This window comes from Sorex fumeus, unplaced genomic scaffold, assembly GCF_029834395.1.
Source record: "Sorex fumeus unplaced genomic scaffold, SorFum_2.1 ptg000003l, whole genome shotgun sequence".
NCBI lineage: Eukaryota > Metazoa > Chordata > Mammalia > Eulipotyphla > Soricidae > Sorex > Sorex fumeus.
Genome location: NW_026606060.1, coordinates 5588308 through 5606550, shown reverse-complemented (window position 1 = coordinate 5606550; position 18243 = coordinate 5588308). Strand labels below are relative to the sequence as shown.

At 44.6% G+C, this 18243-nt stretch overlaps 1 protein-coding gene across 2 annotated transcripts in view; it reads left to right on the top strand.

Annotated features, from left to right (window-relative positions):
- PRKCE (protein kinase C epsilon) overlaps positions 1-18243 on the top strand; it is a 499857-nt gene that overhangs the window by 325879 nt on the left and 155735 nt on the right. For both annotated transcript variants that reach the window (XM_056114218.1, XM_056114227.1), the window contains exons 7-8: positions 12715-12857; positions 15737-15833. In XM_056114218.1, the coding sequence (XP_055970193.1) occupies positions 12715-12857; positions 15737-15833 (240 nt within the window). The remainder of the gene's footprint in view (positions 1-12714; positions 12858-15736; positions 15834-18243) is intronic.

The following is an 18243-nucleotide window of genomic DNA, read 5'->3' as shown; positions in this document are numbered from 1 at the left end:
ACAGTGCCCCCCACCCATATGCCCAGGTCCTTCCTACCCACACCCCACCCTCTTGGCAAACTCGGCTCTGTTGGCAGATTCTCAGGGTCTTGGGTCTTTGGCCGCTTGTTCCTCCTCCCCAGCTAAGTTTCTCCATGAGCGAGATCATTCCGTGTCTGTCCTCTCCTCTCTGCCTTCCCTCAGGTTTCATCCACATTTGCAGCAAATTGAGTGATCTTGTCTATTCTTCTGGCTGAGTTTTTAAAAAGAAAGTGTTTGTCTTCCCAGCCTGGAAAGGGGCTTCCAGGTTTGCCTGGAGGGATGTGCCCCGGCCAAACCGTCCCTGTATGCACCCTCAGAGAGGAAACTGGCAGGAAGAAGGGGTGACTCCCCCTTGTTAGTTATTTTTGTTTGTTTCTTTGGGGGGTCACACCCAGCAGTGCTCAGGGCTTATTCCTGGTTCTGTGCTTAGGAATCACTCCTGGCAGCACTCGGGGTTCCATATGGGGTGATGGGAATCGATCCCAGGTCAGCTGCATCAAAGCAAGAACTTGTCTGCTGTAATTTTTCATTGGTTTCTGACTCCACCTTTAAAAAAAGCATCTTTATATCTCAGTAAAGTGAATCATAATAGAGTTAGTGGTGGTTTCATGCATACATCATTCTAACACTACACCTGCCACCAGAATGCCACTTCCCTCTGCCTCTGCCCCAAAGGCCCTTTCCATTCAATACCCTGTCCCCCCCTTCTATCCTCACCTCCTAAGCTCAGGTCTGTGGATCAACTCTCCAGTTCTGCTCACTCTACCTTTTAAGATAGTCCTTCTTCCTGCCTGCTAGGTCCCTCCCTTAGCCCAGAGGGAAGGAAGGGAGCAGGATTCTTGCATTTTCTCGCGTTGGGTAGCTGAGGAACCATGCATTTTTGGAAAGCTCAGTGGGATTCTAGGAAGCCCAGAGCTGGCTTTGGCTAGGAAGCCGATGAGGTGATGTCTGGTTCTTCGTTAATGTATTAATTATTGATCTATCTAGAGAACCTAATTGAGGGGACCATCATCTCATAAATACTGATGTGTTGAGCACCTCAGCCTCACCAACGGTGCTGCCAGGACTGGGGGTCCCTGGAGTAGCCTGGGAGAAGCCCAGCGTGCCAAGCTCTCGTGGTGATGAATGGCTCCAGGAGAGATGGGAGGGACAAGGTTGCCCAGGGTGGGGTCATTGCTTCCCCTGGCCCAGGGAGGCCAGGACCAGAAGGTTCTCTAGAGAATATTGACATGGCTCTCTCATGCCTCTGCTGTTCGGACTTGGCTGTTCCCCCCAGTCCTTTCATCCAGCCTCTGGGAACCCTATGCGGCTCACTGCCGAACCCTTCTTTGGCCAACTTTGCTTATAGGACTGCAGAATCTGCAGCACACGTCCAGTCACCATCACATGCCAACCATGTGAACTGACATGTCATTCTGATTAAAAATAAAATGAAATTAACCACATGACTCTTTGAGGGAAATAGCCATTTAGAGGTTAAAAAAAACGTGGGGGCTGGTGATTATAGAGAGAAGGCTCCAAGGGATGAAGCATAGGCTTTGAATGCTGGAGCTCGAGGTTCAATACCCGACACCATTAGGGTCCCCCCAAGCCCCAGTAGATGTGACCTTAAAAGTAATGCGAACAAAACAAAAATGAAGGTCAGGAACCTGGTTTAAGGAGAGGATTTGTGCTTCCGTGTGCTCATCCCAAAGTTTGTTCCCTGCCACCTCCCCCCAAATGCTGCAGGCTCCACTGGCCCCCAGAGTTCTGCTGGGTGTGGCCCATATTTCAAAAGCTGAAAAGTAGCAAATAAGCAGTGTCCTCAAGGACCATCTCCGTTTCCTGACCTGCCAACCTAAGCTGTGATGCTCAGGAGGCCAGACCCAGCATTCTGACGCTAGAGGGCGCCAGGGGCTAAGTCAGACACAGCTGCCAAGGGCGGTCCCGAGGTGGCTGGTTCATGCATGTCCTCAGGAAGAGACTAAAGCACACTCATGGGGTCCTGGGGTCGGTGGCCAGGACCAAGGAAGGCAGGTTGAGTGTCAAAGGGCAGGTGAAGGGGAGTAGAATGGAGAATTCAGAAGAGAGCACTGGTACCTGGCAGCCTGGCCTGTTCTGGAGATTTCTTGGTAGTTGTTATTGTTTGAGAAGCCCCTGACCTATCAACCAGCACCTTGGACACATGACCGTCCTTGCTCTATAGCTCACTGATCTCCTTATGCCTGAGGTGTGTGTGTGTGTGTGTGTGTGTGTGTGTGTGTGTGTGTGTGTGTGTGATCTTTGCTTTCACCAGGTTTGTAACAGCGCTGTGCTTGGCCCTCAGAGACCTGACTGACCCAGAAACTTTGGTTTTAAGCAGAGGGAATTTGATAGCAGTTTTAGGTTCAGAGAAAAACTGGGTAGAAGGTGTAGGGATTTCCCAGTGTCCTCGGCCCTGTACATAGATTCCATCTCACTCACGCCACCCTAGATTTTAGAAGGGCCCATCCACATGGACCCTGAGTTAGCACTCAGTTTTCACAGGTGTTGGGCATCTGGGAAAATGCATGATGTATGTATGTGTAATGTATGTGTAATTACAGTGTCTCATAGACTAGTTTCACTGGTCCCCAAAACCTTTTTTGTTCTGCTGCCCTTACCTCCTTTCTCCTTAACTCTTAGCAACTATGGACCCCTTCACATCTCCATAGTTTTACTTCACCAGAATTTCACATAGCTGGGAGACATTATATGGGATTAGAAACCAGGTTCCCATCGATAGGCAAAAGCTGAACAAACTGTGTTGCCTTCATACAATGGGAAAGTAGCACTGTCCTCCATTGTTCATCGATTTGCTCGAGCCAGTAACATCTCACAACAAATTGTGAGACTTGTTGTCGCTGTTATTGGCATATTAATTTGCTCAAGCCAATAAGATCTCACAAAAAATTGTGAGACTTGTTGTCACTGTTTTTGGCATATCGAATACATCACAGGGAGCTTGCCAGGCTTTGCCTTGCAGGCAAGATACTCTCAGTAGCTTGCTGGGCTCCCCGAGAGGAGCAAAGGAATCTAACCCAGCTTGGCCACATTCAAGGCAAACGTGCTACCTGCTGTGCTATTGCTCCAATGGGATAGTATTCAACACTAAAACTAAACGAGCTATTAAACCAGGAAAAGATGTACAGGAATGCCAAATGAATATTACTAAGTCAGTTGCATCCAAATTTGGCAATTATGAGTAAAACTGCTAAAACTATCTATATGCAAGTTTCGGTGTTTACTTCGTTTTTGATTCATTTGAATAACCAGAAACACAGTTGCTGAATCGTAGATTCAGAGTGGAGGTAACTTTTCTGAGAAATTGCCAAACTTGCTTTTGAACTTCCTGCACCATTTTGTGTTTGCAGCAGAACTGTGTATCCTTACTGCTCATCAGCACATGGTGTTGTCAGTATTTTGGATTCGTGTCACTCTTACAGGTGTGTAGTGATATTGCATAGCTTTAGTGTGTGGGTCCTTTTGGACACATGGTGGCGAGAATTTCTTACACTGTGTTTCAGCTATATATTTTCTTCATTGAGGTTCCTGTTCAGATTGTCTTGTCCATTTTTTAATTGAGTTATTCATTTTCCTTATGTTGGGTTTTTAGAGTTTTTTATATTTTGAAGAAGACTACTTTATCAGATATGTCTTTTATTAATATATTCCCCTGAGCTGTGGTACAGATTCTCTTTCTCTTGACAGTCTCTTCTGCAGAGAAGATTTTGATTCAGTGAAGTGCAGCCTGTCAGTTACTTCCTTCATCAGTCACAGTGTTGGCCTTGTGTTTTAACGTCATTACAAACCCAAGCCCGACTAGATTTTCCTTCTAGGAGTTTCAGGTTTTGTATTCTCTGGCTAAGTCTAGGTTCCAGTTTTTAGTTATTTTGGTGAAAGTTGTCATTTCTTGTCACATGTCGCTGTCTTAATTGTCCCATATTTGTTGAAAATACTGTCTTGCCTTTGTTATGTTGCCTTTGCTTCCTTATGCATGGTGGTCTAGTTGTGAGACAGTGTTAATCTTCTAACTTCTTCTTCCACAATGATATGCTGGTAATTCTGGGTCTACTGACTTTCGGATAAATGTTAGATTCTGTCTTTCATTATAGAGAATATTGAAATATGCTAAATTAGTTGCTGAGATTTTAATGGACTTTACATTGAATCTATAGATCACATTGATAGGGAAGGAATGATATTCCAACTATTTGTGGCCATAGAATGACTCTCTGTTCACTTCAACAGTTTTAAATGTTCCTCATATAAATACTTTGATATATTTACGTAAATATATTTTTTACTATCCTCAATGGTATTATAACTTCGAATTCCACTTGGTCATTGCTGGTATATGAGAGAATTATTAACTTTTATACTTTAGCCTTGTATACTGAAACTTGCTAAAAGTTGCTTTTAGTTCCAAGAATATTTTTGTCTGTTTTTTAAAATTTTCATCATAGACATTTATGTCATCTGCAAATAAAGACTGATTTTATTTATTTTTTACCAATTAGTATACCTTTTATTTCTTTCTTCTTGTTGTTTTTGGATCACACCCAGTGTAGTTTTAGTGTACTCCTGACTCTGTGCTCAAGTTTTACTTCTGGCAGACTCTGGGGGCCATATGGGGTGCTGGAGATTGAATCTGAATCAGCCTCATACAAATCAAGCACCTTTCCCACTATACTGTCTCAATAGTCCCTTATTTATTTTCTTGTCTTATTCTATTATATAATACCTTCAGAACAGTATTGAAAAAGAGAAGGACCATTTTTGCCTTGTTCCTGATTTTAGTGTTTTGTAATTTTCTTTGTACAGGTCCTCTTTAGTTAAGCTGATTCCGAGGTACCTGATTTTCTGAGGCACTATTGTGAACGGGATTGTTTTTTAATCTCTCTTTCTTCTCTTTCATTATTTGTATATAGGACAGCCATGGATTTGGGGGTGTTGATTTTGTAGCCTGCCACTTTACTATAGAAACATATTGTTTCTAGGAGCTTTTTTGTAGAGTCTTTAGGATTTTCTGAGTATAGGATCATGTCATCTGCATTTAGTGATAGCTTGACTTCTTCCTCTCCTATCCAGATGGCCTTGATATCTTTTTCTTCCCTAATTGCTATTGCCAGAACTTCCAGTACCCCTTCTTTAAATAGAAGGGGTGAGAGTAGGCAACTTTGTCTTGTACCCTATCTTAGAGGAAAGGCTCTTAGATTCTCCCCATTGAGAATAATACTTGCTTGTGGTAGATACTGCTTGCTTGTGGTAGATACTGGCTTGTGATAGATGGCTTTGACTATACTGAGGAAAGCTCCTTCAAATTCCCATTTTGTTGAAAGTTTTTAACATGAAAGGGTATTAGATCTTGTCAAATGATTTCCCTGCATCTATTGATATGATTATATGATTTTTATCTTTTCTTCTTTTCTTCATGCAAGTGTTAAACTATCCTTGCATCCCCGGAATAAATCCTACTTGGAAATGGTGTATGATCTTTTTGATGAATCGTTGGATTCTGCTTGCTGGGATTTTTGTTAAGGATCTTTGCATCTGTGTTCATCAGGAATATGGGCCTGTAATTATCTTTCTTTGTGGTATCTCTGTCCACTTTTGGTATCAGGGTGATATTTGCCTCATAGAAACTGTTTGGAAGTGTTTCTGATTCTTCAATTTCTGGAAAAGCATGAAAAGGATTGGTAATAATCCTTTAAAGATTTGGAATAATTCACTACTGAATTCACTACTGGGGGAGATTTTTTATTACCATTTAAATTTCCTTGATGGTGATAGGTCTGATCAGGTACTCCAAATCCTCTTGGTTCAGCCTTGAGAGGCTATAGGAATCCAGGAATCTTTTTTCATGGCATAAAGATTCTCAAAGTAATCTCTGATGATCCTTTGAATTTCTGTTGTTTCTGTTGTGATGTCCCCCTTTTCGTCTCTGATTCAGTTTACTAGGGTTTTCTCTCTCCCTTTCTTTGTGAGTCTTGCTAGAGGTTTATCGATCTTGTTTATTTTCTCAAAGAACCAGCTCTTGGTTTCATTGATCTTTTGGATTGTTTTTTAGGCTTCTATCTCGTTAATTTCTACTCTAAGTTTTACTATTTCCTTCCTCCTGCCTAGTTTGATCTCCTTTTGTTGGTCATTTTCCAAGATCTTGTGAGGTTAGGTTACTTATGTGGGCTCACTCTTCCTTCCTGAGGAATGTTTATGGAACTATAAACTTTCCTCTTAACACAGCTTTTGCCTGTTGTCCTGTAAATTTTGGTAACTCATGTCTTCATTCTCGTTTGTTTCCAGGAATCTTTTGACTTCCTCTTTGATTTCTTTGCTGAGCCACTGGTTGTTCAATAGTGTTGCTCCTGATTTTAGAGACAAAATTTCTAAATGTTCACTATTAAGTATGGTATATTAGTAGTAGCACAGCGGTAGGGCATTTGCCTTGCACACAGCCAACATGGCCGACCTGAGTTCGATTCCTCCGCCCCTCTCGGAGAGCCTGGCAAGCTACCGAGAGTATCTCGCCTGCACGGCAGAGCCTGGCAAGCTCCCCGTGACGTATTTGATATGCCAAACACAGTAACAACAAAGTCTCCAATGGAGACGTTACTGAACCTGCTCGAGCAAATCGATGATCAACGGGAGGGTCCTTTACCTTACCTATTAGTAGTCTATTATAGACATCCTTTATTAAGCTGAGAATTTAATAAATGCATTCTTTATTAAGTTGAGAATCCCTTTTATCCCTTGGGTGCTGAGAGATTTTTCAGTCAAAAAATAAAATCTTTTATCAAATATTTTTCCTGCACCTATTGATAGAATTCTGTGACTTTTTTCAATTTCAGTTTATCGGTATGATAGATCAGTTTAACAATAGGCTGGAGCGATAGCACAGTGCTAGGGCATTTGCCTTGCGTGTAGCCAGCTCGGCCAGCTGGGTTCGATTCCTCCACCCCTCTCGGAGAGATGGGCAAGCTACCGAGAGTATCACGCCCGCATGGCAAAGCGTGGCAAGTTACCTGTGACGTGTTCAATATGCCAAACACAGTAACAAGTCTCAAAAATAGAGACGTTACTGGGCCCGCTCGAGCAAATTGATGAACAACAGGAGGACAGTGTTTTGACAGACAGTGGTATGATAGATTATTTTAATATCCTTTCTTTTTGGTGATTCCAATAATCCAACCTAGGGTCTCACACTTGCAAGGCAGGTGCTCTACCACTAAGCCAAACCCCTGACCATGATTTCTAAAGGTTGAGTTACCCGTGTATACCTGAAATAAATCCCACTTAGGGTTTATAGCTCTTTTTCCATATTTTTGGGCTTAATTTGCAGTTATTTTGTTGAAGATTTTTATATCTCTATTCAAGAGAGATATTGATCTTAAACTTTTAGATCTAAACTTTGTTTTAGAGTGATAGCACAGCGGGTAGGGCGTTTGCCTTACAAGCAGCCAACATGGCCGACCCGAGTTCGATTCCTCCGCCCTTCTCGGAGAGCCCGGCAAGCTACCGAGAGTATTCGATATGCCAAACACAGTAACAACAAAGTCTCCAATGGAGACGTTACTGGGCCCGCTCGAGCAAATCGACGATCAATGGGAGGGCCTTTACCTTTACCTTTACCTTTCAAGAGAGATATTGATCTTAAACTTTGTTTTCTTTTTGAGGGGAGAAGCGAGTTTGGGCCATACTCAGCAGTGCTCAGAGCTTACTCTTGACTCTGTGCTCAGGCATAACTCCTTGAGTACTCAGGGGACCATATGCATTGTCAGGGCTCAAACCAGGGTCAGATGTTTGCAAGGCAAAGGCTTAACTCCTGTACTATTTCTCTGACCCTCTTTTCTTGGAGTGAATCTGACTTGTTTTGGTATTTTTTACAATGTGTTTGGCTGCATAGCTCCTAAGACAAAAATAATTGGAAATGTTGTCACTGCTTCTGTCTACCGGAAGATATTATAGATGGGTGATTTAATTTCTTCCTTAAAACTTAGGTAGACTTCATTACCTAACCCATTTGGGCTGGGTACGTTTTGTTCAGGAAGGTTTTTAATTATTGATTCAATTTCTTCAATAGTTTGAAACCTTCCACATTGTTTATTTATTGCACAAGCTTTGGCATCCTGTGTCTGTTAGGATGTGATTGCTAATTGCAACTAATTTTGATGGGTTGAGTTTTAAAATTTTCCTTTGGGATTTTTTTCTCTTGCACTTGTCTTGTTGGCCTGTTTCTCTGCTCCTCTCATGAGGCATGCCCTCTACTTTCTAGCCACAGTCACAGTTGAATTGTGCCGTTTCACTTCCAAACACTGAGGGATTTTCCAACTGTCTTTCTGCTAGTGCTTTGCAATTTAAGTCTCTTGTGGTCAGAGAGAAGACATGGTATGATTTATAGTCTTTTAAATTTGTAAGGCATGTTTTATGGCTGGAAATGTGGTCTAGCTTGATACGTCTCGCAAGTGAGTTGGGAAGCTTCGTGTCTTCTGCTGCTATTGAGAAAGGTGGACCAGAGATGCCAATTCCACGCTGTTGATTGATGGTCCTGTTGACTTCAATGATTTTGTTTTCTGTTTTCTGGATCTGTCCATTTCGGGTTTGGTATGTCAAAGTCTCCAGCCATGATAGAGGATTCATCTATTTCTATGTGTTTGGGTTTTCCTGGTTTCCTTTCCCTTTTCTGTGTTGCTGTTGTTGTGATGACTAATGCTTGCACACTTGACTGTGGTGCCCTGAAGATTGTATATGGCATTGTTGTTGTGGCGTGAGGGATCACAAAGGCCATCCCACCAGGATCACACGTGCATCTCCACTCCTGCAAGCAAACACTCTAACTTTGAACTACTTCTGGGTCCCCATCTTTGTGCCTTGATGCGTCATTGTGGGCTGAATGTACAGTTAGTGTGTTATGGCCACTCAGAGAACAGATCTGTTATTACATAATTCCCTTTACTGTCCCAGATCATTTTCCTTGCTCTGAAGTCTGCTCTTTCTGAAATTGATATAGTTACAAGCATATATAATCAACGATGTTGTTGATGTTATTTTGAAAAAGCTGTTTTCTGCCATATTCTTGCTTAATCAAAGAAAAATGAGTTGTGATTTTGCTATCATTTATTTCTACTCCATATTCTTTTTAAAAATCAGATTCGAGTCTCTAATATTTTCCCTGACACAGAAGAGCTTCTTTTAATATTTCTTGCAATAAATATTGTAGGATAGTAATGGACTCCCTCAAGTTTTATTTTTCAAAGAAAGGTCTGTTTTGGGCTAGAGCATTAATACAGTGGGTAGGGCACTCACCTTGCACCTGTCCTACAAGGTTTCGATCCCTGGTGCCCCGTTTGATCCCACAAGCATCACCAGGAGCAATCCCTGAGTACTGTCCATTATGTCCCAAACACACACACACACACACACACACACACACACACACACACACACACAGTATACTTCTCCTTCACTCTATAAAATTCCCTTTCCCTTTCCTTTGTTATTCTCTCTGGAGGTTGCACACCTGCCAGGTTGTGGTGCTCACATAGCTTCTGCCCCAGGGCCTGCTCAGCCACATGGCAGGAGACAGTGCTCTCGCCCATGGATGTGGCTCTCAGCGACCTTTGTACTCCTTCCATGATGGTGCTTGCACACTTGCTTGCCAGGGGTGCCACACCCCAGTGTGGTACTTGTGCATCTTTTCTGGTGCAATGCTCATCTGAGGATGCTCCCCTCTTTGTGGTATTTATTTGTACCTGGCTGTGGTGTGGTCAGAAATGACAGCACCAGGGATCACAGAGGACAGAGCTGCCAGGATAATATTCCGTACACATGGGGTATTAGGACTGAACTCACAATAGTCTTACCATGCAGAAGCTCCAAACCCCCCTACTATCCCACCAGCCACTTTTCATTCACTTTTGAAGGGTAATATCACAGGGCACAGTATTCTACATTGGCACATCCCTCCCCCAACCCCTAGCACTAGTTTAAATACTTCATCCTACTCTCTTCATCTTTTTTCTTTTTTGGTTTTTGGGTTACACCCAGTGGCGCTCAGGGCTTACACCTAGCTCTACATTCAGTGATCACTCCTGCAGGACTTGGGGTCCGTATCGGGTGCCAGGGATGGAACCTGGGTCAGCCATGTGCAAGGCAAGACCTTAATTGCCATACTGTCACTCTGCCCCTGCCCCTTTCTTCTTGATTGTATTTATGGTTTTGAGAAATCAGAGATAATTCTGATATTTCTCCTCTGTAGGAAAGGTATTATTTTCTTCTGACTTTCCTTTTACTGTTCTTTAGCTTTGATTCTCTGCAGTTTGCTTGTAATGTCCCAGGTATAGATTGGTTTGTGGCACATTTATCCAGGTTGATGTGCTTTGAGCCCATTTCTGACATTAATTTGAGTACATACTCAATTATTTTTATTTAGAGTATTTCTCCTCTTCCTTTCTTCGTTCTCCTTCTGGTACTCCCATCATGCATTTTTTATAGCTGTCCCACTGTTCTTTTTTTTTTAATTTTTATTGAATCACCATGAGATACACAGTATAAAGCTGTTCACAATTGGGTTTCAGTCATACAATGTTCCAACACCCGTCCCTTCTTCACCAGTGCACATTTCCCACTACCAGTGTTCCTAGTTTTCCAGTTTTCCTCATATCCCCACACCCCCAACCTGCCTCTGTGGCAGGCACTTCTCTCTCTCTCTCTCTCTCTCTCTCTCTCTCTCTCTCTCTCTCTCTCTCTCTCTCCCTCCCTCCCTCCCTCCCTCCCTCCCTTTCCATTTGGCATTATGTTTTGCACTTCAGGTACTGAAAGGTTATCATGTTTGTCCCTTTACCTCCTTTCGGCACTCTGCCCCATTGTTCTTACACAGTCTGTTCCTTATCTCCAGTCTTCTTCCTCTTTGCTTTCCTGGGTTAGAAGTCTCTGTTGACAAATCATCATGTTCATATTCTTTCTCTACTGCATTCATTTGACTAACAGACTCATCAAAGGCATCCTACATTTCTGTTAGTGTTTTTGGTCATTCACATTCCTTTTTGATCCTTTCCTAGAATTTCCAGCTTTCTGGACATGGCCCATTTGTTCTTTTATGTTGTCTGCTTTATCCATTTGAATCCTTAGGATATTTATCAGTAGCTTTAAATTCCTTCTCTGATCATTCCGATACTTCTGTTATGTCTTAGTTTGTCACTTGCTCTGTCTCTCCAAACTGTGTTTTCTGCCTTTTTCTATGCCTTGTATTTTTTTCTGTCCAGGTGAATCTTATGTACCAGGTTATCAGAAGTACAGCAAATAGACAATAATAATATGATGGTAGAGGTAGGGCAGGAACTCTTCTATCATCCTGTGATTAGATCTCAATCTTTCAGTGACCTCCTGCCTCTTAACTAGGAGATATAGAATTTCTTTTTTTATAATATAGGGATGGTTTCTTCCCTTTTTATTAGTAGATTATTCTTTAGAGTGGGCTATGATGGGTGTTTTTCTTCCCTCAGTCCTCTGTGATCTCACAATCTGATAAAAACAGTAAATAGGCTTTGGCAAAAATAGTTTTTCCTGAGAGCAGGTTGTCCTGGCATATTCCATAATGGTTCTTTTTCTCATTACCCTGTGGAAAATAAGGAAATTGTTCTCCTGGATTCTCTGGAAGAACCAGATCAAGTCACCCCTATGACTTGGGGTCCTGCCTACGGTCACAGAACCTCTGATTTGTCCTTTCCAAGACAACATCAATCCCCCAGGTCCTCCCTCCCCACCCACTCTCGACCTGGTGCTGCAGTGTTGGTCTCTGGCACTGACCTCCGATCTTCTTGTGTCTCCAGTTTGGCTATGGCCCCAGGAGTTTGCTCTGAGTCCTTCCTTCTCTGATGAAGCTGAGTAGAACTCATTGTTCTCTAGGTTTGGAGCAAACTTCACTGGGCAGAGGAATGACTCTCTCATCTCTTACATGCTGCATTGGAAGCCAGGATGGTGGGTTTTCCCACCTTTTCATGTCCTATCTCAAGGATAGCCAAGCTTTAGATCCTGGCCTCATTCAATCTGTATGACATCAGATTTCTCTCCTGATCATATTCACCCATTTTAACAGAGTTAATCGGATAGACTGTGTTCATGTGGTTCATTTCAGTTGAGGATCCAAGTGAACTGTTTTTGTTTTTGTTTTAAATGTCAGGAATGGAACCCAGGACCTCATACTTATGTGGCAAGAACTTAACCACTTGAGCCGCTAGAACCTCTAGATCACACAGGTCCTTGAACTGATTTGGCTACTGCCCTGTTTTCAGGAAAACAGAATCACTCAGTGCCACTCTGGAAACCTGCCTTTTTTAATTGAACTGACAGAAAACACCCCTACACTGCACCTAAGTCTACTACCTCCCCTGTCACTGCAGCACCTCCTGGGAAGATAGCCCCTCACCCAGAAGTGTTCTATTCCCAAAGAGGGGGTTTAGACTGGGTATTGGTCATTAATCCTTCTTTCCATATTAGGGGAGAATGGATAGAGGTGAGTAGAAAGTGCCTAGCTCCCTAGGGAGGTGTCATGGGTGATTATAATTTGGCAGGATGAAGAATTTTAGTTTTTATATCTTCCTGCCTTTCTTAAATACTATCAAATGAGCGTGTGTTATTTTTATACTCAGGGAAGGGTAAGAAGGGTGATGTTTCAGCCATGGACTGTTTTCCCTGCAGTGTGCAAGATGAATGTTCACCGGCGCTGCGAGACCAACGTGGCCCCCAACTGTGGAGTGGACGCTCGAGGGATCGCGAAAGTGCTGGCAGACCTGGGCGTCACCCCAGACAAAATCACCAACAGTGGCCAGAGGAGGAAAAAGGTAACAGGAGGGCTAGTGGGAAGAGTTTCTGGAGCCCTCGGTGGCCTATTTCTTTGCCCCTCTGTGCCGGCTTCCTGAGAAGGCTCCGGTAGAGCTGATGAGGTAGCTGGGTTGAGACTCGGATGGCAAAACAATCTGCATTCACCGAAACAGTTGAGTCACCTTCAGTCCTAAGAATAGGGGGAGGCCAAGTGAGTCTCATGTGCTGTGTTTCTCAGAGGAGCAGAAAGTTCTAGAAGGGGCCTTTGGAATTTCCTCTAGAAAAACCAGGACTCGCTAGACCAGGATAAAGATTTCTCTGCTTCCAGAGCCATGTCAGAGTTAGAACTCATCCCAGTATCACCATAAGGAGGAGAAGTGGATGAAGAGCTGGAACCACATTCTGTTCTGGGGAGCAGATTTCACAGACTTGCCACAGTTCATTCGTTCAGCCACTTGGGCAGCAGTGTGAAGGCCTTCCATGCCCACCCCCCAGCAGCTGGGCAGTTCCTTAAAGAGACCCAAGCCCTGCCTGTGCTGGCTGACATTCTGAGTATCAGTACCAAGAGGTCATTTACTAACATGCCAAGCCAGGGCCACAGATGTTAAGAGAGCTAATGGCCTTTGAGATATTTTGTCTGAAGGCTCTTCTTATCCTTGGCCACTGGCCTAGGAAATGTAAGCAGACCACGAAGAAGTCAGTAGTTCTGAGAACACTGGAGCTGAGTTGCCAGGGCAAGAAATCCTGCAGGGGCTGGGCCTGGGCCTGTGGGCAGACTGGGCATGGCCAGGGGACGGGCCATTTCTGCATCTCCACAAAGTCTTGACTCTGCTGCCTCTTCTGTTTTGATTCCCATATGTGCTCCCTAACTCTGCCACCTCCCCTGCATTTCCCTTCTCCTTGGAGAGCCTGTCCCACCTTTACCTGTACATGGGCCAGTATAGTTCGTTTCTCTTGTCTTTAATTTCTTTACCTTCCCAGTAAGCAAAGTTGTTTTGCAAGGCTTGGAGAGGAAAGCAAATACTCTCCTCCTGGGTTAACTGTGATATTTTTTTTTGTACTAGAGGCTCTTCTTTGCCCTGTAAATCCCACTGGTAGAAACAGGATTTCAATCATTGACCCAAGGCATCGGGAGTGCAAGCAGAATGTCAGCACCCAAGAATGTTAGGGCCCCACTTACAAAGCAGGTTAAGCAAACACACCAGGAAGACCATGTTGAAGCATTTATGAGCTCTGAGAGAGCCTTTGTCAGACAGCAGGGTTCTTTCCCTAGCTAGAAGGCCATGGGGATAGAAGAGTTATCAATTATCCAGAAACAGTGAGAAGGAAGCTCAGCGCCTGTCCTTCTCTCTGTCTTGACATGGCCTGGAAGGCCACTGGCCAAGCCGCATCCGTTTCTGATCCGTGGGGTCCCATGGTAAGAAGCCACCGTGGACACATTTAGGGAAAGACAGACAACAGAACACCAGTCCTGGTATCGTTGTTGCTGCAGGCCTCTGTCGCAGAAGTCGTAATAATCTAAAGGAACTAGGCAGTGGCTCGGGTGGGTGTGAGAGGGTGGAAGGGATGTCCCTGTGACCAGAAATGAAGACGGCTCTGCAGGAGCATCAGCATTGTTGCTGTCCTGTCTCCCTTCCCATTTACTCTGGCATCATCTCGAAGGTCATGTGCACATACAGTAGACCAAGAGTGACAGGGAATTGCTCAGCAGCTCTCTGGCCAAAGCTCTGGCTGAAATGGGAGTTTCAGATATATATTTTGAGGCTGGAGAGAGGACAGAGGTGAAGGTACTTGGCATATGTGTGGCCAACTCTTATTCGATTCCTGGCACCACACATCCTCGGAGTGTCTCCAAGAGTGATCCCTGAGCGCAGAGCCAGGAGTACACCCTGAGTACTGCTGCGTGCGCACATGTATGTACCACACCTCCCCGAGCTACCCCGGCCACCACTACCACCAATGGCTATAGCAGCATCTCTAAAGGTAAAGGTAAAGGCCCTCCCGTTGATCGTCGATTTGCTCAAGCGGGCCCAGTAACGTCTCCATTGGAGACTTTGTTGTTACTGTGTCTGGCATATTGAATACTCTCGGTAGCTTGCCGGGCTCTCCGAGAGGGGCGGAGGAATCGAACTCGGGTCGGCCATGTTGGCCGCTTCTAAAAGGAAGTATTTCTCTGCTGGTGTCCTATTGAAATTTGCCAACATTTTCTGTTTGTATTATTATCATTTAGAGTAAATAAACTTTTGGGGGGGACACCACCTGGATTTCCCACATTGGTAAGGGGGCCATGTGGTACCAGGGATTAAACCCACAGGCACGGGCTTTTAGCCCTTTGGGCTAGCTCCCAGACCTAGAATAAATAAGCAATTTCTATAAAAAAATAAATTTGTCATCAAATATTGAGATGCCCCTGAAAATACTGAATAACTGTTACGTGCAGGAGCAATACAAGTATTGGAGAGGATCTTACCCTCAAAGGACGTGTCGTCCTAGACAAGTATGTTGCAGATGTTAACCAGATCAGCTGAAGGAGATAATAAATGCCAAATGACCAGCTAATAAATGCCAAATGACCATTAAAGACAAGTGTCCGATTGCTGTGAATGAAATCGCGTGTGTTGCTTGGCTGAGCTTTCGGGAGCAGTGAGGTTAAGGGATTGCTCTAGCTTAGGGAGGTCAGCTGTACTTGAGTAGAATGAAAATGGGACCCGTTGAAATCGCTTGCTTTTCTTCGTGGCTGGCAGTAAAGCCTCGAGGCTGTGCTTCCAGAATGCCAATTCCACAAGTGCTTTGCACTGGGGATGCGAAGGACCCGGCTATAACAGGATGGCTGTGACTTCAGAGAAACCCAGCACCCTCCTTTCTGACTCATCTGCCTTCTCTCTCTCCCTCTCTGCAGCTCATTGCCGGTGCAGAGTCCCCACAGATGGCATCTGGCAACTCACCATCGGAGGAAGATCGATCCAAGTCTGCACCCACCTCCCCTTGTGACCAGGGTGAGAATTTCCAATTGGCATCTTTCCTCGGAGCCGGCCCTTGGAATGCCCTGGTTGCTGAGACCTCTCTCTGTCTGACTGGCCCTGTGAGCGGCATTCTGGAAGCTCTTCAGACGCAGCGTGCCTCTCCCTCGCCCGCTGTGCTTTCTCTCCGGGTCTTTCTGGGGACTGGCATCTTGTGGTGGCCGTCCAGCCCTTCCAGGATAGAGAAAGGAAGGGCATGTGACTGGGCTCCTGCTTCCTTCTTCTCCCTCTGCACCAGTGTCTGATACTGGCTTCATGGGGTCACTCAGTTGCTCTGAACATCCCTGATCTTCATCATCATGCCCAAACCTGAGCTCAGGCCAGGAGTGAGGGGATGTTCTGGTTGGGGTGCAGGCTGGATGTGGGGTAGGAAGACCTAACTGGAGAAGAAACATGAGACCGAGTGGAGGGAGAGCCTGCTCTCGGCCTGACACCTTCCAAACCTCAGCTCCAGGAGTCTCCTTGTTTCCTGTAAAAACATGGTTCAAGTCCTTGGAAGAATCTCAGATCCGTAGGCATCCAGGAATGCTGAGGCTCAGTAGGGGCTTTGCACATTTAAGACCTTCTGCTCTGGGAACCAGAAATAGATATGACCCAGAAGGGAAATCTGTGTCTGCAGAGCGACAGTAATTGTGAATGCACGGTGCTAGCGCCTGGGTTCTCTGCAGTGGCCTTTGCATCAGTATCTCATCTGGAAGCTTAGCACACCTCAGGGTTGGTGCACCTTGACCGCTGCATCAGCCCTGGGAGCACCCACAGCCAGTGGCCCTGGAGACCTGCAGATGCACCGCACTTCTGACTCACCAGCTGTGCTTTATCTCCAGGGCTTTCCTGGGCCTTGTTGCGGTCCACATAGTTCCTGAATGGGCAACTGGAGGTCCCAGGGTTGAAGCCCTTTGTCTAAGGTCTGGGAGGGAGTCAATGGTCAGAGATTGCCTCTCAACTTAGGGGCCCCACTCAGCATCCACACCATCATCAGCCCTCTCTGGGGGTCGGGGGTGTCGCCCTCCTGATCCAGGAGTAAAACAAACATCTGCAGGGGCAAAGCCACCCTGAGGCTCTCACATAACGACTCTGAGTTGCTCTTTGTGCTGTTCTGGTTAACCTTCTGACAATTTTTGCTGTTTCTTTACAAGAACAATTGGACCCATTAAGTCAACAAGTCAATTGATTGTATAAGTCAAATGATTGTATTCTGGGCCCTCCAGATTTATAGGTGTTAACCCAGACTGGTGAGAGTATTTTCATATTTCCCTGTTTATTCCCGAGAACTTCAGGGATAAGGTTTTATGGTAAAGAGAGCACAGTAGAATGGGTGGACCATAGATTCTAGACCTGGCTTTCTGCCCAGTGTTCCTTCCAGCCATGGAAGCTTGTGGTGTCTCTTGGGGCCTTTCTCTGCCCTTGGTCTTCCCTTGCAGGTTCTAATCTTAGCAACCAAAAGAGTTCGAGAATGCAGAATCCCCTGTTAGCAAGACATAACATCATTGTGCAACAGAAATAAGACAGTTTTCTTCTACTCATTCTAAGGACACATTGAAAGAAATTGTATTCTAACTTTGGTCTTCTCAAATACTTCCATTTTGTCTTTCAAAATTCATTTAAATAAATTGTGATGGGGATTATTAGCTCTCTATCGAGACTAAAAGTTTAGTTAGGACTCAATGACAGAAGAGTATTGACTGCCAACTCAGGTTGCTCCATCTTCCCACTGCCCCCAGATCTCAGAGATGAGTCAAACTCCGGCTCCAAGATAGATCCCTGAAGTGAGCCCTCATGGGCTTTCATATTGCAGAGAAGAGATCAGCTCCCTTGTGGGCTAACAACACTCACACCTTTGATTTCCAAGGATTAGTGGTCTCTGTGATCCAGGTTACTCATGAGTGCCTTTTAAAATCAGCTCATGCTTGACATGCCCATTTCTACACAGGGAGTGTGTGCCTTAGTGAATGAATAGCTAACAGTAAAGTTTCTGCAAACAGAAAAGGTCAAAGGATTCTCCAATGTCATCACCCCTGGCTAATTCAGGTCACATACTCTGGAGGGGCACAAGACTGTCTCAGAGTTGTGAAATTGTGCTGAGGAATCCCTGCCCCATTGGAGATAAACCTGTAGCATGTCACTCTTGGGAAGCAATTCTTTGGTTAATGATAAGCCCGCTGCTCATTTTGTTAAATAACCTGTGTGAGTTGGGTATTTGCAATAGGCCTGGCAGCAAGGCCAGGTAAAGTACTTTAGAAGGTAAAGGTCTTCTTGTCCCAACTCTTGAAATAGTCACCTCACCAATGATCTGGGTGGCAAGTCTCATTTAGTGGTTGTGCTTATCTTCAAACCATCCAGTACATAAAGGTACCCCTTATCTCTGGGACTCTAAAAGTGTCTAAAA